General features: G+C 37.8%; 1 protein-coding gene across 1 annotated transcript; it reads right to left on the reverse strand.

The window, feature by feature from the left end:
- Positions 1-320: 320 nt before the first annotated feature.
- LOC309586136 (WD repeat and coiled-coil-containing protein-like) lies at positions 321-16,069 on the reverse strand (the record flags this gene model as incomplete). Its single annotated transcript, XM_082302716.1, has 3 exons — positions 321-2,090; positions 5,286-5,406; positions 14,150-16,069. The coding sequence occupies 3 exons, from the start codon at positions 16,067-16,069 to the stop codon at positions 1,924-1,926; spliced, it is 2,208 nt and encodes a 735-aa protein (XP_082158842.1). The 3' UTR covers positions 321-1,923.
- Between the last annotated feature and the right edge of the window lie 7,957 nt (positions 16,070-24,026).

Here is a 24,026-nt window from a genome sequence, read left to right on the forward strand (position 1 = left end):
ATTAGAAACATCTGCGCCTTCGAAATGTGCTACATTGTTTAGAAATCTGATCATGTCTTCCCTCACCATGCTATGTCTGTGAACCTCTGTGTTACTTATTTGATTTCAGTGATTTGTGCTGATTTCAGTGAAGGAAAACATGACTTAAACCAAATTTTTAAAGCAGTAGTAATACAAATACCCATTTGAACACAATTCTAATGCAAAGAAGCAGGAAATCCAATTAACCCAGTAACTATAAAGTAACTGATGTCTTTAATACTTAGAAAGTCATATTTATTTGTTGTTTGGGGATGTTTTATACAATCAGGAATGCTTCTTGAGGCTACTTAAAGAGAACTTTGCAAACAAGGTAGTACAAATATACACCACTGTATTGCATGCCTGTGGTTGTAGGTGATTTAGAATGATGATTCCTTTATCCCTGGGAGGATACTTACATGAAGAAGACATTTAATTCAATGAAATTAAACTGTTTACTTATTTCAAGATTTGAAACTTATGAGATTCCTGGCTGCATCACTGGAATGATACTAATGCCAAACCTCCAAATCCATTAAAATCCTTCAGAGTGTAGATCTACCGTCTCGATCCCGCCTTCATTTGGGGTGAAGTATTGTAACTGGATTTCAGTATCTGTGCCCTATGAACGGGCTTGCCATGGTTCCCAGGAAGGGAAAAAAGACTCCCCAGGAGTATTAACAAGACCCAAAATGCACAGTATGAAAAATAACTCCTAACAGTAACTTAAGTGTCCTTCTTTTTCTGTTTCCCTGGCTGTACAGGGTGAAGCAGGAATGCCTTTCCATGGTTCCAGCAGTACAAAATGCCCTTGCACACATGGCTGCACGCTATACTTTATCCTTTGCATTTCAATGAGGAAAAGTTAGGAAGTTCATTCAGTTCTTCCCTTATGCCTATTTCTGTCACCATAATCACAACAATTTAGTTTCCATGGATCTGCCTGCCTGACTCTCACCTGTATCTGTATTGCCTCTTGTCTCTGAGGGTGAGGTTCACCTGGCTAAATGTAAATGTTTGTGTTCAAACCAGTCCCCCTGCTTGTGTTTGCAGTCAGTGGAAAGGAACAGGCACTTATTTACTTATTTAATAGGAATAGTTCACCATGATCAGTTTTTAGAAATCTCTGTTAGGGCATGAGTAATCTGCTGTAGAAGTGCTTTTCTGTTTTCTACTGATCATACAGGAGCGTAGATGAAAGGTTCACTGTAGCCACCTGCCTTTAGCCAAATGAAATTTACATTCAACTTCTTTGATCCTTAATTTATCTTGCAAGATTTTTTCTTTCTCTTCTGTGTGCATGTATAAATCTACATGCTGTGTAAGACACTACAGGAGACAGTGATGCAGCCTTTTTAGTAATTGAACATTTTCATATAAAAATTAAGCATTTCTGAAAATGTTGCAGGTTTCCATGGGATCCAGCTGGAACAGAAAAGAGCTTGAAGCAATTTTCTTTTTTTTTTTTTTCCCCCCTTCCCTATCCTGGTTTTCCTTAATGAATATAAAGGCTCTTTAGTTGTATTTTCTTTAGGTTTTATGTTGACTGTACACCTGCACCAGCTAGATTTGTTATTACTGCATGATTTTTAGCATAATAGTGTTCCTCCAAGAACATCGTGACCTCAATCAAAGTAGACAATAGTCTCTCTGCTCCAGTCCAGGACAGCCATTAATAACAGCAGCTGTGGTCAACTTCACCGTAGGTCCAGTCCTTCAGAAGAAATGGTGAGGGTCCAGCCAACCTGAGGATGTAGCTATAGTGTAACCATGCCACAGATTTTACAGTTACAACACATAGAAAGTAGTGAAGAGAGCTTTCTACTCTCTCAGTGTCTGAGACCACAGAATGTCTCTGTATCGTAGGAGAAAAGAAGGTCATTGGGGTTCTTTGTTCAGAAATTATGTCACTCTGCTTGGTGGTCGCATTGGGATGCTTTTTTTGTAGGAGTGACCTCCACAGACTTCTGAACTGTCAGTTCCATCCCTTATGATTATCTCTTGTGTGGCTTTGAATATTAATGGCACAAAGCCGTCCTTGTCTGCAGTGAGCACAATCCAAGAAGAGCCTACAAAAATTAAGCAAGAAAAAGAAAATGAGTGCACTGCTCTGGTTACGTAAATGTAGAAGCACATTTTTAAAAGTCAACGAGCAGGCAGGGTTCTTTTTGTGCACTAAACCCTTATTACACTAATGACATTAAGGTCTGACAATCCATGCTCAACACACCTTTGCGCAAATGCAGTGAGGGGCTAAATGAAAGGTCTTGCAAGGTTTGAGGCATTTTGTCTCTTATTTAAATTAAGTTCAAACACAAGGTGCATCTTTTCTAATTCTAATGAACTGTAAGTATCTTCGTCTTCTGAAAACTCAGCCAGCCTTTCCCTGCTGACTTTTGTTCTAGTGGCATCTAATTCTGTTCAGCCTTTTCACTCATCTGCTCTACCCAAATGATGAAGAGATTATAAAAACTGGAAAAGCTGGCAACAAAAATGATTATGCTGTACTTGTTCTAGAAGGGAGTAGGGGTCTCCATCTCCTTTACAGTCAAACCAAGACTGTTTGGTGTATTTTCAAATTCATGTAGCAAATAGAAGCAAATAGACCTTGAAGATGATTTACAAAAGATGATTTACAAAAACTGCTACAGTAAAATTTCTTGTCTTTTAATTATTTATTGAATCTTCTCATAAAGAGAATGAACAAAATATGGATGACATTTTTAATCCTTCTTTTTTCTGGAAAAAAAAAAGAGACAAGATTTAAAAACCAAAAGACATCAAAACCTTTTATGTTCTCTTTCTGTATTGCATAGAAGTTGAAAATAAAACTTACCCCACTTTGCTTTTTACTTTTCTTAGCAAATTGGCTTTAAAATGAAGCTGTATTTTTTTTTTTTTTTTTTTTTTTTTTTTTTTTTTGTGATTCATCTGGCATTCTTTTTGGCTGGATATTGCAGTTATGATAGAAAAGAGTGAATTCTCTATTTGTCTTTTTTTTTCAGTTTGACACTTTATGGAAAAAAAATCTGTGGCAACTAAAAAGCATTGTGGGAGCCCTTGTATGACACACTTTCCTTAGAGCATGTGATCCTGCCATTATTGATCAGGGGCATTAGCTGGGATATGAGGGAAAGAAAACCCTGGTAGGTTCTGTGTTGAGATTTTAAATTTTGGGATATAAAACTGTTTCTTAAATGGAATGTGAAAAAAGAAACGGTAGAAAATCCAAATGAACCATCCTTAATTTTTTTCAGTCATAACAAAGCATGCTCCTGGGCAAGGTAAATATCCCCTTCTTAAACTACTTCAAAATCACTTTTCCAGGCTGGTTGTATGTTGTCATGTCACCTGTTACATCATAAGAAGATTGTCTTTCCAAACCATGAATCTTTTATCTTCTGCTCTTAATACTTTCTTTCTAAATCTGGACAGACTTCAGATTCTATGAGCAGTGGGCCTGAAAGTGGAAGATCTACTGTCCAAATGGATATTTCATTGTTTGTCAAATTGATGAAGCATACTCTTGTGTCAGACTCTTGGGACTTCCTATTTTCATCCATGGAAATGCTGGAAATTCTCAGTGTCATTGGTAACACTTGCTTTCAAGCATATCCCATGGAACACTTCAATGGAAAAGGTTTGTGCAGAGTATAGTACCCTTTTACTGTGAACAATTATTATGATGATGATGTGCCAAAAAGAGAGACTCCTGTGTGCTGCTACCATGGCACTACACAACAGACTATATTTAGCTCAGGTAATGGTATTACAGTCCTGGGCTTAAAGTGCAAACAATGAGGCCGAGCTCATTGCTCTTTTAACTCTGATGATCTTAACAGCATTGCTGTGGGCATGAATTTAGCTTACAGTCATGAAGCTTTTCCCTCCAATCTATTAATGCTTAAGTGTTTACTCACAGTAAAAAAAGCCAGGCTGTTATTATAATAAAAGCATGCTCTTCATTACATCCCATTTAATTATATAGTATTAAATGATGGGAGTGATATTTTTAAACTTCGCATTTAATATTTATGTCTTGTGTCAAAAGAAACTTTTAGGAATATAAGCAAGTACCAGCCAGAACTGCATAAACAGCTACACAACTACTTCTGCTCCAAACCTTATAATTTTGCAGAATTTTAGTGAGTTTTAGAAAGATTCTTGTTTCAGTTTTTCTTTTTGCTGTAAGCAAACAGGCTCAATATCAGAAAATCGGAGCAGAAAGAGGGATGCATTAGGATGATTGTGAGACATTATCTTTTTTATATCTCTGAAGTCTAATACATGAAATTGAGGAAAGGTGTTTTGCTAATTAAATATTCAACTATTCTATAGAGCTGAAAATAGGTTTTCTGAGTCCCCTTGTTTATTATGGGCATTTCTTTCCAAAATCAAGAGCTGGAAATACAGGCCAAAAATGGTCTCCTCCTTGCCCTGCAGCACTGCATCGTGTTGCTGCAGAAGCCTGCTGGGAAATAGCTCAGGCCTCAACAGCAGGTGGAGTGGATATATGCTTCCACTGCACTGCACAGTCAAGGAAGATTCCTGACAAAAATATGGAACCTGCATATCCTTGTCTTCTGCAACAACCTCAGAAAGAGGATCATAGTAGACTATGAAAAGCCACCAGAAGCATTATAAAGAAATGGCTAAAAAATGGCAGTGTTGCTGACAAGGTGTCACACAGAACAGGCAGGGACAAGGAAATTCAGAGACCAGTCTGGGGCCAGGGTTCTCCTTGTGGCGTCTGTCCTTATGAGTTACTCAGTGGCGAGTGGTAAAAATGCAAGATTGGCAAACAGGAACATTGAGCTTCATTTTTAATCTTACATTAAAATAATCACACATGCTACTTGATACATAAATATATATCATATTCTAAGAGTGAATTTTTCTCCAGCCTACACTCCATTGCCAGGTCTGAGACATTCCTGTAAGGATGGGGGAAGTAAAATGCCGAAAGGTCTCAAAGAAGCCATTCTACTTCCAGGCAACACAATGTACTGATTATTTTCTCAGCCTTCCTTTTCAGAGGCACCTAACATACTACTCTGCTAATAGGTAGTTCTGCAGGTAGTTACTTAGCATTTAAATGATTTCAAGAGACTCTGCTGTATTTCAGACAAGGGAAAACACACACTTGCCAAAAAACTTTAGTTAGCTCAGTTTACTAAAGTCTGGGGTAATTATTCTACCACAAATGTCTCTTTTATGCTAAAAATCTCAGGTGAAACCAGATAGCAGAAATAAAAAGAACATACCATGTTTCATTTCAATAACGGGCAGATCAAACAGCTGCTGGACTAAACTCAAATGGATCTTGCCATCACAGAGGAGAACATCTTTCGTTTCTTCAGTAACTGATCCATTTGGAAAGCTTTTCTTCATATGCATGTATATAAAAGAAAAGATCTTTTTAATGGCTTAGACATTGAGCCTGAGTTATTATAACCATTCCTCTGCTCTTATTCCTTTAAGTTCTTTAGTTATTTTGCCTTTTCTTTGTCTGTCTTTCCTACAGTTTATAGATGACATCATCATGCAGGGCCATTCTAAGCACAATCTCACAGTTTCATGTGAGGAGGATGAAAATGCCTATTTGGTTTTTGCTTTGTGAGTTTCTGCAGCTCAAAGCTGCCTCAGCCCTGTATACGAACTGCCCTGGGGTGTGCATCTGTGCATCTGTTGGGCCTCCCTGCCTGAAGCCAGTTAAGTGGAAGGCAATACCTGGAATAACACTGTTCCAGATGCTGCCAGAGTAAATGAGTACACTGCTCAGTTTCAGCAGTATGTGTGGGTGGGTTTGAGAGCCACTGGGCAGCTATTCCACCCTGGTAAAATAACCTCAGGGTTATTTTGGCACAGGAAGTATTGCAGAGAGACTGGACATAGCAACAGTCTCTCTGAAAAGCTGTCACAGCAAGGTAGCTTGGAAATCCTGTGACTTGCTTTGAGAGAGAGGGAATGTATGGATTTACAACCCTGGAATTTACTCTGATATTCACTGAAAGAACACACTTGAATATAAAGGTGGCTTGTTTGTGCTTCATGAAATTTAGGTGGCCCTGAGAATCAACATCTTTGTGTTTCATCATTCTGGTTACTACAAGGTGCACGGACACAAAATAGTTGAGCTGCTATCGTCATGAAGTGGATATATATGTGAATTTACATTTTCCTGTCTGCTATCATTTGAAAGTCCTTTTAACATTAAAAACTTTCCAATGACTCAATGTCATTATGAAATAGATGTGAATTAGACATTTTCTTCTAAATAATATCGCTATACTTTGTCCTGTGAATTTCATTTTGTTCTTTCCATGCCTTCTCCCTGTGTAGTTCCATGTGTTATGTTTTGCTTTGTTTCTTTTTCTTTGGCATCTTTATGTTTGCAATACTCCCCGTTTTTACATATTTGTTATGTGGATAAACAGTCTATTTATCCAATTTCCTAGACCCTTGTGTTTTGTACATTCAAAATGGATCCAAAGTAGTATTTTAGAATGGGTTGAAAGGATCTCATCTATCCCAGCTCCTCTTCTAGTCCTACCCTGTGTCTACTTCATACACTTGAATCTTTCTTGCTAATGCAAAACTTACAGTTGAATGAATTCACAACTGCATCTTCTATTTGTGTGCACAGTAATCTAACCTTTGACTAAATAAATGTCTCTTGTAATGCTTGTCTTCATTTCTAATTGTGCTGTCTTTTGACAGTTGCTCTCTCAGTGAATGTGTGCTTCTTTGCTGTGTAACAACCTTTCTAAATAAATCCCTTTCACTTTTCTGTACACAGTATCTGTGCTGTCATGCAACCACATTGGATTCTGTAAATCAGAATGTCTGTCTGTTGCAAACGTCTTTTTCCCCACTCTGCTATAAATTGCTCATGCAGATAGTCTATGGCTGATTGCTATTTATTTATTTATTATGATTGATTTTTTATGTAAGAAACATAAAAAAACCTTTCCATTAAAAACGTGAACTTTCCAACTTTCTAAGGTCTTCTTATCTTTTTCCACATTCAAAACAAGCAGAAATTTGTTGCTGCATAATTAATAAAGGATATACCTAAGGAATGCATCAAGGAACTTTTATTTTCTTAGTCATAAACCTATAACAACTTTTTGTTACAGCTGTAACCATATAAGAGAACTTCTTTGTAAGTTTTAGGTATTTCCAAATTATGTAGTACTAAATTCTGTTGAACCTAAACACGCCTGAAACTCCATGGGCTGAATGTTTGGCAGTGAGCGTGTGCTTTGCATAGGCATTGCAAAGATGCTCTGCTTGTGCAGGTATTTGGGCAAAGTTTTGTCATTGCTGCAGATTGTGGACTAGCACATCTAACAACTATTTAATTTTCCAGAGTTCAGTTTAAAATAGCAGAGTTTATTCAAACTGGAACTTCAATTAATGAATTATAGAAAAAAATGGACTGTAAATGAGACAGGCACACTGCCTTGGCCCAAGTGGTCCATTTTTTCATGTAGATATGCTCCAACTCAGGAATTATCAGAAAATAATCCAGCTCTGTTTCTCTTGACTTGAAATCAGTTGAATGGAAATGTATACTCAGGATGAATTTGTTCTAGTTTGTTTCCTACTTAGCCTTGCACATTGTTACTGGAACAGCCACTGGAAATAGAAGACATTTTTGTATACACAAAACTGCATGACACCTAGTTTTTATCCTAAACAGTTTTTCAAGTACAAACCTGAAAGACCAAGTCTTGGTTGCATCACTTGTGAGTGTTCATATGAGCTATTTTCTTTGTAATATACTTCTGTTTATAATGATAAATTTTATCATCTTATACATTTATTTTTGACTTTTTACAAATTTTCTCAGGTCAAGAATCTTACTCTGTTATAATCTTCTAATTATTTAGCCTTTTTGTTTAATGCTTAGTTTAAGTGATGATAATGTGCCTTCTCTTTGAGGAATGTGTTCACACACGTCACATCACAGATTAACTGATTTAAACCTGTACCTTCTTGTGAGGCAGGTAACTCTTAGTATCCCCTTTTTATAGATGATCATGCCATTACACAGGGAGCTTAAGAGATTTACTCAAGGTCATGGAAGTAATTTGTGACAGTTAGAGGTACAATTAAAAGCTTGCCTTAGTACTTCCCACTTTCATGCCTTAACCGAAAGTCAATTTTTCTAGCCAAATCTAGATTTAATCCACCTCTTCCCAAAATCCACATCTGTTTTTGCTATGTTGTTATTTATCTCTAGTAGGAGTTAGAGAATTTGAAATTTCTGGATTAAAATCCCATGTGTTAGTTGCTTTATCCTAGATCAAAGTTTATTGGTAGGCTAAGAACATGTTAATCACGGAAGAAACAAATTTTTTCAGATTAAGTTTCTTTAGCCAGCTTCCTGCAGTATGTCAAGTCCAACTCTCCTTCAACAAAAATCCAACAAAAAGGAACGGTCAACTCAATAATTGTTTTCCTTTACCCGTGTCAGCCTGCCCCGATCAGATTTTATAGCCTATAAAGGGTGTTGTGGGCAGCAGCCAGCCCATTGCAGCAGTGCCAAACTGTCTTTCAAAACCCACATTTTGGATTGCAAATATGTACGAGAAGAAAATAATTTACTAAGGCAAAAAGCATTCCTGGATGAGATGTTACACACCGTATGTCTGCACAATAAATGAGCATGCCTTCTCTCCCTTTTTTAACCCCACTGAGCAGTCTGCTGCAGCTGGTTCTGTCTCTTGACCTTTCCTTCATTCGTCTTGCATTTCCTAATGCACTGCCTACGCTCGCCTGCATGCTGAGGTCATCTGAAGGAACTTCAATTCAACAACTGATGAAAAAGTGAAGTAAATGAGAATGTGCTACCAATCAGAATTGTTTTACTGACACTGGGTTAGCGATCAGTTGAAGTCTGATTGTGTCTTTCTTGCCCATGGATGTCTAGGAATGTAAAATGTTTTTCAGATGAGACCTGACAGCTGTGTGCCCAGCACTGCATTACCTGCTGAAGGATGTGCCTCACTGATGTGCCCACACACTGCCTTTGTTCTTTTCATAACAATATTGTAGTTTGGATTCACAGTCATCTTGTAGTCACTTAACATGTACAAGCTTTTCTCATCCTTGGTTGTTTCCAGCTCATGAATATCCAGTTTAAAGCAGAAATTTCATCTGTTAATCCTGAAATATATTACTATGCACTTTATATTAGTTCATTTAGTTCATTTCAATCCTATTTTTTTTTTTTTTAATTCTAGATGTTAAATAATAGTAATCAATTTACAGGTGTGAAATCCTGATCCTTTACTGAAAATGTTACTGACTTTATGTCATATGCAGATTTTATAAGCATAACTCAGCAGATCATTAATGAAACTTTTAGATGAGCCTGAAAATCCATCATGAGAAAATCCACTAGTAATTTTTTTCCATTTTCTTCTGTATTATTATAACTATTACTATCTCCCTTGCAGCTAATTCCTTAACCATCTTATTTTTCTTCTATTAATCCCTATTCTCTGCTGTTGAACAAATTATTTCCCCAGTGGCTTGATTTCAAGCACTGTACTGAATTACAGGTATTTTAAATATTCTTCATCTCCTTTGTGTTAAAAATCTGGTCTTTTCTAAGGGAAAGGTATCAGGTTAGTACATGTATTGTACAGTGAATAGTGCTGTAGTTGCATAGGATTCTGCTTTCATTCTTTTAAACCCTTGATTTCAACTCTCTGTGTTGTTGATTTCAACTCTTGTGTGTTGTGCTCCTCTGGTGATTTCAAGTTTGATACCTTAGTACCCATTAATCAGCCTGCTTTTACCTTGCCCCCCATATTCATTGTGCAAGATGAGAAAAATCTAGTAAATTAGCTAGATGTGGGGGTTCTGTGCCAGAAGACAATGAAAAGATACTTAAACAGCTAAGGAAGAGAGCATTGAAGAGGAAGGAGAATTACGATTTACATTCCGAGTACTGTGTCTCATCGAGCCTTGTGCAGCATTGCCACAGGTAGTGCTCATTAGGTTTGGCAGCTCGCACTGCTCCCCTTCCCTGTCATTATTTCTGCTGTTGCTGTGATTCCTGCTTGCTTTCTGGTAGATTCTGTTTTTATTGTGGTGGAGATACTTGTATCTTTCCTTTCCTTATGTGGGACATTCCAATCGCAACCTTAATTAACCTGGCAGAGAAGCATAAGCCTGTAAAATGTTTACGCTGGAAGAGATCTGAGGTGCTCAGAGGTGCTTAAATCCCAGAGCAGTTTGCATTTATAGGGCACAGCAGCATTCCAGGTGACATGATGCTGGGATTTCTCTCTTGGCTCCCTGTTAATAGTTCTGCAACTACTGTTTCAGGTGTACTGTCATCTAAGATATACCTTTTGTGCTTGTGCTTCCATGATCTTTATGTATGATCTTTACTTTCTTTGTGCAGTATGAAAACTTGGCTTCATTTTTGACATTGCATGTTCCTTTCCTTTTGCGTCTGCGTATCCAACAAACAAATCATCTGCTCTAACAAAAGGAATTGTGTCTCCTCTACAAACCCTGCTTGTCTGCTATTGATCAGTTTCAGAACACTGTTGACAGAATTTGTTCATAACAAATTCCTCAACCTTTGCTCAAAATGTTATCCATGCATTAATCACACTTCCTCTTGACGACTGCAGGTCTTTCTTTTACAGTCATCCTAAATCTCTTCCTTCTAAATTTCAGGATAGCTGACTAGTTTCTTACTCCAGGGAGCAGTCATATCAGCTTCCTCTTCCATCATTTTCATGACTTAACTTTCTGTGGCTCAACCCAAGTCAAAATTGCCCTTTGGATTTCAGAAAGGTTCATGGTCTTATTACAGCTCATCATTGAAGCCTGGTCTTCGCTCATTTTACTGTGCCCCCCTTATATTCCCCTTCTTTACGTCATGTATTTCTATCAGAACTTTACTGCCATATGTTTGGATCCTTTCTCTTCATCTCCCAGATATGTGTAAAAAAAAGTTTGTTTATTTTATAGCTGACCTTGGCAATAAAGTTTCCCATAGTAAATTGCATGAAGGTACTATAAAAGTACAAATTGACTTGTATACAATTATTGGTGAGTGCTAAGAAAAGAAAATCATTGTGACTAATTACTGAAAAGATATTATTTCCTGTTTAATTATGCAATATATGCTCTCTCTGATATAAACTTTTGACATAATACTGCTTGTGAGCAAAATGTAGGAGTTTAAAGATATTCTTCAGATTAAGATGAATCTTATTCCTCCTGGAGAGGTTTGCCTAAATGACTTTAATTTGAGATCCAGATTGGCTTTATTTCCACTGTAATTAGCTTTTGAATGAGAGTAGTTTAAATATTCTGCAGCTGTTTCCTTTCTGGGGGAAAAGGATGATAAAAGTATCTTTTTGCAAACTGAAACAGAAAAAAATCTGTGACAGATCCTCTTTTTTTTTTTTTCTTTTTAAATAATATCTTCTTATTTCATTTGTCTGTCTGCCCTCCCACACTCCCCTGAATCACAAGCCTGTATGTGATGAAAGAGCAATAATATTTGCTTTTCAGGGTTGAATGATCAAGTTACCTCTGGTGGCTGAATGCTATTACACAAGTGATAGTGCAGTGACATTTCCAAAGTGTGAATGATCGTGGTTTTCTTCTATGGCTATGGGCTACAATGAATACAAATTCTGATAGCACTGCATAGATGTGACTTCAGAGGAGTGACAGGCAGGCTTGCACTAACAGGATAAACAAAGGTTTTGAAGACTATTAAGTGAGCAGGCATTATGAATTATTAAGTAATAAATGTTTGTTTTCTTGTTTTAGTTTTCTAAGCAGAACAGGAAATACATATAAATATGTCAGTAATGCTTCTGCACAACAGTTTTCATAATTGCTCGTTAATTATTGCTACATTTTTATCTACTATATTTTAAAATTTCATTTTATTTTATAAATGCATAAATAGGCTTATGCAGTTCTGATCATTATATTCTTTAGTACCATATATTTCTCAATCAAGACAGAGCCTTTGCTGTGCTGGGGATTATACAGACACTTAAGAAGACATACACTTGGCACAAAGAGCTGGAAGATAATGGCCATATTATTGACTGGACTGCAGTGTTCCTAAAGCTGAGAATGTTTTCCACTGGCTGATATTTATATCATAAGGCAATAAAGCTATTTCCTGACTTTTTGCTCTGTGAACACAGAGTCTGGCTGAAACCCACAGCCCAGCTGGTCTCTGAGCTCACAGTGCACTAAACAGCTCCTGAAGGAGGAACAAGGTTCAGATGTCTGAATATAAACTAATCAAAACAACTATTTCTCTGAAAATTATTAGCTGCCTATGAAGCAAATATTTCCCTGTCTGTAGACCTTTTTGCCAAGTCTATTTTTCATTCTTTTTTGGCATCATGCTGTGATCCTGTTAGATTCCAGAACTTTGGAAGGCATTAGTTGAGCCTTCCCCAGGAAAGCTGTGTGTGGGAAGGCATTAGTGGCACTTTTTCTGAGTCATTATAATGTGCTGCTAGCAGTGCTTGCTGCTGGCTTAATGTGAAACTAACCTGTTCAGATAAATAAGTCTTCCTTTCTAAACATAGTTTTTCTAGCAGTATTTTAGAAGCACTTAATTTTGTTGTTGTTGTTTCCAAAGAAAAATACAGGTTAACCAATTCTTACTTCTTGTGCAAGCAAACGTGCACAGTGACTTCAGATCTTAGATTAATATTTCATGTCACAAATAAAACTTCTCTTGGGAAAGGTTAATCCAATTGAATCCTAGAAATAGGGCTGCTTGCTAAATAAATAAGTTGATGTAGGGTAAGAAATCAAAATTAATTTGAACATACTGGAGAACAGAAGGGCTTGCTTCTTGGCCAATAAAATCCTAAATTATTTAAAATAGACATGTTGCTTTTTCACCAGAATTTGTATAACATGTTCAAGTTAAATTACTGACTAATTCAGATCAAAAGCTTTGCTTTTATCTAGAGAACCCAACATACCAGAATCTGCTTAAATGACAAGTAAACAATTGCTAAAAAGTAATGAACATGATTGAATTGAGTCACCATTCCCTTAATGTGTGTTTAAGGAGGGCTACTTAGATGTCTGTATGGATTCCTTTAAAATAAAAGGAAGTAAAATTTTTTGAGAAATAAACACTTTGGCATCATCACAATGCACTATATTATTTTGATATAGTGCTGCTTATGTTGCAGTAGATAAGAATGCATTTATAATTGGCATCTACATCCTGAAAGGGAAACCAGTTTTATCACTACCATCAGCATATTCAAAAATCTGATCAGTATAATGTTAGTATTCCTGTGAATAATATTGAGAATAATAGATAGAAATAATTACCCAACCTACATTCCTTAGTTGAAATTCTTATTGAAGCCAGTAGGAAATTTGCCAAAAACAAAGGTAGATAGGAACATGGTTTGACATTCTTATACTTAGTTAATGAAATCATAATTAGATATTGATGGATTTTTTTTGTTGTTGTTTGAGGGTTTTTCTTCAGAAAATTTTAAGTGGTCATACGTTTTACAAATTGTGTATGTCCGATTCTGCAAAGAATAGTGTTGAGAAATCAAAGTAGAAATAAGCCAAATTAATGTCATGTCCATTTAAATTTTCCATAAATTGAGATTCAATACTTCGTTTCAGTCTTTCTGTGAGTCTGGTATCTTCAGACTCTGGATTTGAGCTCAGGTTTAAATTTATTACATTTCTGGTGAGCTACTGTAGCCCCATATTCATCAGCTTATCTCTTACTAAACTAAACTAAAATATAAGCTTTTTGTAGAATAACAGCTCTGGCTCTGTTCTCTCTGACAGATGCACACAAAATCAGCCACTGTCCAAGACAATTGTGCATGATCAAAGAACAAAGAGACAAATCTCCCATGTGAAGTATCCTATAAACTACCCATATTATCCTGAGTTACTGTTCCAATGACAAATTATAATTCCATTTTAGATTAAGCTTGATGCCAAATCTAGGTTACATTTCTCATGGGTTGACAAGAATAAACTGCATCCTCTTGATTTGAAGCTAAATAAATACAAGATTGTTTAAAAATTTGGTTCCTATCACAATATTTCTAAGCTGACAAGATGTTACCTGGTAAGTGACATGCACAACAGGTGGTTCCTGGGAGCATGGGTAGGCTAAAGATATCCTCCTCCCGTTCCTAGCAAAGTCTGTTATTTCAGAAAGACTCAGCTGTAACTCATTGAAACTGCCACAAAGTCTCTCTAAATTTCTAGATATGTGACTCATTCCCCTTTCACTTGGCAAATTGTTGTTTTTAGGATAATTTGATGTTTCTTGGATCACATTGAACTGCACTTTAGGGGATGTTGGTCTGCTGGAAATCCTGCTAGGTGATCCAAAACCACGAAGAGACACTGAGCGATTTGTAGGTTCAGCATCCAATGTTTCCAAGGCCACCGAAGAGTCACCTGGGAGCCTTTTTTCATCCAGGTCACTGACACTTGATGAAGAGCTCTGCTCATAACTAGGGCTCTTTACTTCTTCAATGAGTCTTCTCCTGCCACTCGGAGATTGAATAACTGTTCTTCTTGGTATTAACAACTCCCTGCTTTGAGGTTGGTCTTCTGTGGCAAGATTCTCAAAGAATTTTCTTTTTCCAGGTATATTAATAGAGGATTCAAAATTATAAAACATATTCTGCTTAGTTTCAGGCAATGCTGAAGAGTTTTCTTCCAGCATCAATTCTTTAACCATAAGACGTATTATATACCTGTCTGAACTTGAAGATGGAATGAGATTAGGCTCAGGGAACCTCTGCTTGCCAATCAGAATCAATAAGAGCTTATCCGTTAAAAAGCATAGGCCCTTTGGTCTTTCATTTTTTTCCAGCTGGATTTGTTGAATGTGAGGCATACAGGAAGAGGTAACTGAATACACCAAAACAATATTAGAGGTATTAGAGGCTACTGCCACAATCTGAGCTCTAAGGTCAAAAGCCATTATATCAGGAACCAGAATACCTGGGATCGTGACTTTTCTGGTGGTCGTTACCTTCCTCTCAAAAGTCACCAAGATCAAGTGAGAAGAATCTTGACCATTTGCTGCTGCAGAGTCTTTGCGTTTCAGAGTAATGAGAGGACTGGGATCAGACCGACGGTGGTTTGCAAGGATATGGGTTAAATCCACAGGACCTGATGAAGAAGAGGCAAGTGAATCAACACCTGATCTGTCTGAATCTATGGACTTTCTTCGTGTGTCCATGGAGTATTCCTCATCACCAAGCACCAGAGCAGCGTGTGAGATTAAAGAACCAGCTTCTGTACCAGAGGGCACATCAAATGCAATGCCGGCATTGAAACCACAGATATTATCTAAAGGAAGCTCAGTAGCTACAGCAATTTGGAAATCCAGTGTGGCTTCTATAGCACAGATATAACCTCCCACATCAAAAACTGGGCAAAAGGAGCAGATATTTAGAGTTTTCTGAGCATTATCCCATATGTAGGAGTGCAGAGCACTGCCTATAGCAACTACTAAACGATTACCATCCTTAGTCCAGCAAGCACAGTGGATGAGTCCGCTGCTTTTGATCTCTGCCTTAACCCGTGTATTGTCAGTACGGACAGCATGCAAGACTGAAGCATCTCGTTTTGTAAGCACAGCCAAGACCTCCTTCTTTGGATGCCAGACACAGCCCTGAGAAAGCAGTGGAAATGGCTCACCAACTTCACAAGTCTGAGAAATCAAGGGCTTTTTCTCCTCTGCACTGCTGTACACCAGCTGCCAAATGCTTACGTGCTTTTTGTGCTGAACAGCGAGCAGAGCTGCGGTGTCTGTAGAGCAACATGGGCCCCAGTAAAGCCCATGAACATGTTCAAATTGACCAACAGTGCTGGAGTCTCCAAACTTCAGCTCTCCGTTTTGATAGTATAAGGTAGTCAGTATCACTTGCTTCCCATCTGTCCAGGCAATTCCATGCACAGGGTGGATAGCTTGATATAAAGCATTGAGGCCGGTTCTCAGCAGCTTTGCCTTTCCCAGATCCATCTTTTTAAGCTTTCTTTCTAATAGTGGTTGTTCCAAAGTAGAGAATCCATGGAATTCACTTGCAGATCACCATGAGAAAATTTTTTTCTCATGTCTCCTGTACTTTCCTTTCCAGCATCAAGCTGTTTTTTCTGCTGATAATCCAACAGTCTATATTGTGAACTCCTCAGTAGGCCCGCAGCTGCTCTTCTAAGTATAAATCCATGTCAAAGCTGCTTTGGCTATGTCTTTTCCTGGGAGGAGTTATCATCTTCATGTGATTGCTAGCAAGGTTTAACCAATTACTGTGCATTTTCGTAGAAGGCTATTTTTAACTCTTTGGTGCTGGGAATATATTTAAAAATAACACTAATACCTTGACCTTCAGTGAATGAAGGTCTTTACCAAAGAGAGAAATCATGCAACAATACACTGGTAAGCCTAAGTATTAAGCTACAGCCTGAAATAATGACCTGACACTTCTTTCAGCCAGCCTTTGAAGGATGAAAGAAGATTTAAACATAACTGAGAACTGTACAAGGCAGATTGCAATCTCTGATGGGCAGCATCTTTCAAAGAGACAAGATCTGAAATAGCTATGAAAGGAAAGTAGAAAAGGGAAATCATGCTCTGTTCTGTCAATAGTTACAAGAGAACGAAGGAAAGTGAGATTTTAAAAAAAACAACACCCAAACTAAAAAACCCCAAGTACATAGTCTAGAAGCAAAGAGAGCTGATTAGTGATCAGTGTTCATTTTACTGGGACATACTTCCTAGCTACAAATATATATTGGTTTCCTTCTTGGTCTTCCCAGCTACCTGTATCTGAGGGCTGTTCCCTCATTATACAGACAAAATGCAGAGAGGACTTGTTTCTCCTAACCCTGCATTTTCCACAATGTGTAACATAATATCATGCAAGATCCTTGAGTTGCCCAAGACCCAGAAGACCCAACCAATGAATTGCTGTAACACAGTGGGGCCGTGTGAGGATACAGCAGTTTGGGTGGGCTGTGCTGTTGCAGGCCCAGAGCTGGGTCAGATGGACTGCCTCGAGTGTCTCCACCCTTCCCTCCTCAGCGCAGCCTTCTCTGGGGTTAGCTTGGACAGAGTGTGTGTATGGCTGAGCCTAAACAGTCAGGGTGGGATTAATTACTTAAATATAAGCAACCATTACTATTTTCAGTGCCCCAAGACATCTGAGACAGCCACACTGAGCTGGCAAATACAGCATAGGACTTAGAGAAGAGTAGTGCCATTCTGGAGTGGCAGCTGGCAACAAAGAGATGATCCCCAGATAGCCCCTGGACTGCCTAAGATGGCATTAGAAGCTTATAAACAGGTAACTGGATCCCATCCTCAGCATCTCTCTGTAATTCTTGTCTTGTCAGTGCATCTCCTTTCAGCTTCCATGTAACTTGTGTGTCTTGCTTTTTACATTAACAAAGAGTGAATAAATTAAACCTGGGCAAAGCTATCAATGTAATCACTCTGGTTAAAAATGTAAGACTTAACAATACACATTCTGCATCTTTGGCTCTTTTATACTTTATATATTTGTATGTTATCACCTGAGGAAAACAAACGTCTTGTTGAAGGCAGTTAGACCTCTGTTGTAAGAATTTTTAATATCCTTTTTCCAGGTGTATTTACTGAGGATGGGTATTACCACTAAAGAACTCCCATACTGATGTAATTATATCACATGCTCATTCACAGCTACCTTTTTTTCTTTTGTGAATTATTTCATTAAGATTACATTCAAAATAAAAACTTTTTTATATGCATCAAGAACAAGCCAGCAAGGATGACTGGAATGGGTAAAAATGAAAAAGCTAAATATGCAGGTTAGAAGATCCCTTTTTATGCAAGACTCATAAATTCTTTGGTCTCTGTCTGTGCTTGTGGTGAAACCATGTTTTTTAATGATTTTACCTTACCCTTTGTGGCAGGGATGCCACACTGCCATACCTATTTCACTAGGAGTTCTGACTACTCTGTACTTCCTCCAAGTTGTAGCAGGATTATTGTTTTTCATATTAGTGAAACTTTCTTACCCATAGCAGTTACAATGAATAGATTACATTAAAATACAATCACAGAAGCTCCATAAATTGACAGAGTCTGTACAATATATTTTTTTTTTACTTTAAAAGAATGGTGTTTCACTGCTTTATTGTCTTCTGGGTGTATTTTGCTGAAAGTGATAAAGCTATTCTTTGGCACAGCATCTCCTCTATATTCTGCACCGCTGTGCTTTAAATATCCTAACAAAACTCTGTTGCAGCTGCATTCTAGCAACCTAAAATGTGGTTGGGATGCAGAAACTTCTGCCTCAGTGTGACTGAAATGCTCAGATGTTTCGCTAGGGATAATGTGTATTCTGCCAGCTACGCTGACATCTTGAGAGCATGGACTGAGTACTCGCGTGGAACACTGGACTTTATTTGCTGGGGATTTTTAGTCTGTTTTTTTTTTTAATTTCATCATCTCATAAAGAATCTGCTTTTCAGCAGTGTCTGTGACATTATCAGAGGGGGATACAAGGCTGAATATGTGAGATTTGCCAGTAAGAGAATCATCCTCAATTTTGGAATTCAGGTCATCTCACAAACATTGAATTCTTGAAAAATATTTGCAACAGAGCTACCATGAGATTTTTGTCTATTTCTGAAGGCCTTAGGAATTAGGACTTCACCTGAAGTCATACTAATGACACACATATGAAGTTATACTTCATCTGAAACATACTTATTTCTAATTATCTGAGATACACAGACACAAAGATGACAACATCCACAAGGTTCCACTGGCGTGGTAGTGAGCTGGGGAGCCAAGTGAGCATGAATTTGCTGAGGCCTTTTGAAAACTCTCCAAGGCTCAGTGGTCCTTGAAATCTGCAGGGTTTGGACACACTGCAAGCTCTATTCTGTAGCAGTTGAATTGGAACCGCAGACTCCATTTGGGGATAACATTTGAGAATCTCAAGCAAAGTTTCCTCCTGTGGTTCATTCGATGAGTGATTTTTGGTGGGAGGCAATAATGTGGGCAAGGAACTTCTGTGAGAACAGAATCCCCATAAACACCATATATGACAAAATTCATTCGAGATGAGGTTATCTGTCAGCTTGTTTCCTTAAAAAACTGTACATAATGGAAGACTTGTAAAATATACAGCAAATAAGTATACAAAGAATAAAACCTAAGTTATGCCATGATTATGAATTTAAACAAGTTGTACTGGGGATCAAAGAAGGTGCAAAGTGAATAAAAGAGACGTTGAACTTTTGTTCGGCACAGCCTCATTTTTTAAAAACGGGATAAAAATAGAGAGGAAAAAACAAGTTCCCTTCATTCAGTTAGCACATTTTTCCAGAAAAAATTATAAATATTATTTCTCCATCACCTTGGCATGCACAGATCTTTATAGCACACACTCAAAATAAAGGCTGGTAATTGAAAACTGTACGGGCAATTACTACAGTTAGAAATCTGAGACACTCCAGTGAGCAACCACAGACTTTACACCTACAATGAGCTAGATTCTGAACTATTAGCATCTCTGTGCCTCTGATTAACTCTGGTGTGACTGAGAATGCCACCTATGGCTGAAACAAGGTGTTTCAGCTGGTGGCTGGCTCTCTCCTGCAGAGTAATTCCAGCCAGCCAGTCCTTGGTGCTTTGGAGGAGATGGTTTTTAGAAGTCATATGGAAAGTCCAAAACTGAACTCTGAGTTGCACATAGCTGCTAGCTGGTAGACATGAGTTCCCATGGTTCATGAGTGTTGGAAAATTAATCCAGCCTTCATCATTGAAGTGAGCTGCCATTTTTTATAATACTGATTTATATTGATGTTTTTCCACATTGCTCTACTTGCTGTTCAGGGAAACAGTGAGTACTTTTTGTGTCCAAATGGATCAGAGCTAATGAGTTCCAGGTTCTTAAATATATTTACCTGTCTATTTCTTTTCTAGTGGGAGATTGGTATCTGAATATCTCTGTGGATCTGAGTTCAGTGCCTTGCTGGAAAAGCTGGATTTCAGACTTCATTTTCTCCTTTACTCATGGTAAAATAACTCTTCCAGGCTAAATCTTGCTTCAAGTTAATTAAATAGATGTTAATATTCCTGGTGACTTCAGAGGAAGAGAGATCCAGCTCAATATGTAATAAAAACGTAAGAGTAATAATTTTTCTAATACTAATTTAACTCACCTTCATGAAATGTCTAATACTTCGTGGTATTTTTACTTCAAAAGTATTTCTATTTAAAGCTACTCACCATGAATTCACCAATTTAAGTAGATGTGCCATTTACTTCAACACTTTTGAGAAGCTTGAGTATTTATTTATGTAATAAATGCATACTAAATGTCTTTATTCTTCCACACTGACATTTCTTTTCCTTGAGATCTGATTTTAAAAAGTAGTTATCTGTCATAAGCTAACTGGAACAGAATGTGAAAATTATGCACAGTTAATAAAGAAATGAAGTACGTAATCTGTCAGAGCAGATCCACTGATCCACGCTTTGTAAATCAGTGCTCTTCTGACAGGGATGGGTCTGTGTTCTGTTCCCGCTCTCAGAATAGGATTTTACTCACCAGCTACACATTTTTGTACGTATGTCATGTAAAGTGGGAAACACCTAATGAAACACTGTAATTTTTACAGAAATATATTTAATAAATTGTTAAGAAGTTTGGTTAATTAAAAAAACACGTATTCAAATTATTGTGTAAATGCAAGCCACTCATCTTTTCTGTGCAGGCTACATTCAAACTAAGGAGACTTCAGGCAAGAAAGTCACCACTTCTTTCTAAGACTACTTTTTTCATACGTGCAGAACCTTGGTGTTACCTTTCTGGAGCAACTGCCTGTGCCAAGGGTACCAGGCTGTCTTGATCTGTCATTTGTAAACAGAGGCACCTAGCATGGGGACAAGACACTGCTGCAGCGAGACAAAAATTCCGCCTCTTCTTGATGTTTATAAATTCTGTGAGCTCATTTCCACCCTCAGGGATATGCTGCTAGATGGCAACTCTCCAAATGTCACACGTGTATAACTGACTGCAGTGACTTCTCTGACACTGGACCTTGGGTTCTCTGAAATTCCCCTGGGTCTCAGGGAAGGCACCAGAGGTGCTTCATCACATCATTCCAACCAGAGCTGTCCATCACTCTTGCAGGAGTGTTGTGAACAGTTGTCTTGATGTTTGTGGCTCTTGGAACTCCCTCTCCTCTGTAACAGAAAGGCAAATATGTAATTCTAACATAGCAATCCAGCACATCTGGGGGAGTAGAGTTGGCGAAGCAGTTGTTAATCACCCAAGCCTTCCCTTTTGTGGTTTAGAGTGAGACTCTTGTAGTTCATTGGAGTGGGGAGAAGAGAACCAAATCTTTTCAGAAGGCCACTTCATTCTCACTCTCATCAAGGGCGTAATGTTTTTCTGGCCTTCAAAATGCTAAAGCAAAACTGGTGAGCAATTAGAAAGGAAAGCAGGATGGTTATGCAAATATGGTCACAGAGAATGAGACTCATTTCTCATTTAATTGTAGGTGTGGGATTCATCCTACAGATTAGTATTTCTGCATTGAAGTAAATACGTATAGATGCCTATATGAAGGTAGTACCCAAGCTCCTATTAGGCAACAATGTGGAGCTTCAGCTCTCTAAAATATCCCTGCACATACACGCTATAGTTGTCTAAGTCAGACCCTGCTTCCTGATTCACTTTAAAGTCAGTGGTGAGAAATAGATACTTTTAGGGCATGATTCATTCTATCAGTGTAAAGTACCTAAAATAGATTAATAACTCTTGCTTTATGAGTCTAGCTGAAGTACTCGGATAGGAAATGGGTATGGACAGATGAATGCCAAGGAATGGTTGCATAGTCATTACATGCATGTCTGTTGTAACTAGAACATTTATCAATGATCAGCCACCAATACCTCTTTCTAGAGCTACATGATTCCTACCCACAGCCTTCCCACTGCTGAATGCCCTCTGTATCTCAAAACACTGTTTTTTGACTTAATGCTCCCATATGTACATGCCAGTCTCTTGTGCACACTTTATAAAGCAATCAGGTTTTCAATGGAAACTCCAGCACTTATGTTACAAAAATTATACGGGGCAGAAGAGCATGAAATGTTCTTTAGGATATATTTCTGTCTTGGCAAAGAGAGGGAATGAATGATCTAATGGGTCTTTCCATCTGTAAGTCAACATTCAGCTTCCCAATTGTGACAGTCTTTTTCTTTCATAGGCATTAAATGTATTTGTTTTTGAAGATGTCTCTTATTAGTACCTTCTGTTTTGCAAGATGATGTAAATTTTTACCCTTGAAGTGGTATTTTTATAATTCCCACCAGACACATCAGATAACTTAGGAACCTCTTGCATGGCTAAATGCTCTTTGCCACAGTGTGCATAGTCAGTTAGATCACTCTCAGTTGAAAGCCCGTTGAGACTTGAAGAAGAACAAAGGATAGTAACATTTTTAGCAGATTTATATTTGTCCCAGCTTGATAAGTTGAAAAGGTCATTAAACTCTGTCGGCTCTGGGAAAATACTTTATTATTGTAAAGGAACTCAGGCCAGCATAAGCTGGACATAATCCTGTATCCAAACTGGTTAGCTGACAATGTAGACAGAATCAGATTCTTAGCAACACCTGTTTCAGAAGGTGCACTAGAAAGCAAATTTTATAAAGTATATCAAAATTAATTACTTCTGAATCACATGGGTTCTAGTATTTATTCAGGCAGTTAAACTGTGGTTGACAATATTGATTGAGAAAGATTTTGGGCTCTCTCTTATTTTGCTTGATGTATGAGGTGTGTTTGATGATAACAATTCCAATGCCCAAGACAGTTGAATATTTTGCTGTTGCTGGTTCTACCTGGGACAATTTCAGAAGTGTCTGAAGAAAGCTGATTCCCAGCTATATTTGGAAACCCTCATAATAAAACACTTGGTCTCCCATCGAAATGTTCTTGCTAGTTAGACTTAATAGGATCTCCCTACCTCCCTGATATAGACAAAAATATTGGTGAATGTATTCTAACACAAACCTGCTAATTAAAATGAAATGGTGATAACACTGTGCTGCTATCTACCTGCTTGTTTAAGTAATTCACCTGTAACTGTCTGTGTAGGCTGAAACTGAGCTATAGTGGATGATGTTTTTAATCCACAGCCCTTAAGATAGTTAAGCATTAGCTAGAATTGTATTGAAGGTCCTCTGGGGTCTACATTTTTACTGAAAGGCTGTGATGGTTCTGTTTTAGCCCTATTTTTTATCTTAGATAGGGTCTTAATGTAATGGAAAATAAAATTAAAAATACTTTTTCCTGCTTTCCCGGTAGGAAGGATTAGAAGTGTTTCCACTCGAAGGTCAGTTTAAGCCTAAATAACTGTTCTCCAGGTTCAGCCACCTTGACTCCATAGGTGCACAACCTGAAATGGTTGATTCAGCCTTGTTTTTCTCCAAGAGAGCTAAAGGCCAAATGCTGGGTCAACCCTGCATTGAATACCAGAGAGATTAGTGTTTGTGTTTCTCCTAGAGATGAATGTAAAAAGCCGAGATTTTTAGTGGCTGTTGCTGATCTGTTGACACTTACCTGGAATTAAAGCTGTCTCTGGAGCATCATGCAAAAAAGCCCCCAACTTTTTGCAATCTTTCTGTCCTGTCCTACTTGTAGCTGCCTTGGTATGTTACAATCTGCCTCTCTGGCTGCTGAACTTTCAGTTATAACTTCAGATCATTTCAGTCAGGAGGTTCTAGAAACTCATTAAACAGTGTTATAATTGCACATGCAGAATGAAGGAAAACAAATACAGCCTTAATTTTCTGAGTCCATTAGCCAGCTCCCTTGATTCATTTATCTGGAGGATTGAGAATGCCAGTTAATTTCATTTCCACAGTTACATTTTCCAAAATCATCGAAAGACTAATCAAAAGCTTGTAGCTAA

Source organism: Coloeus monedula (assembly GCF_965178545.1).
Source record: "Coloeus monedula genome assembly, chromosome: 2".
NCBI lineage: Eukaryota > Metazoa > Chordata > Aves > Passeriformes > Corvidae > Coloeus > Coloeus monedula.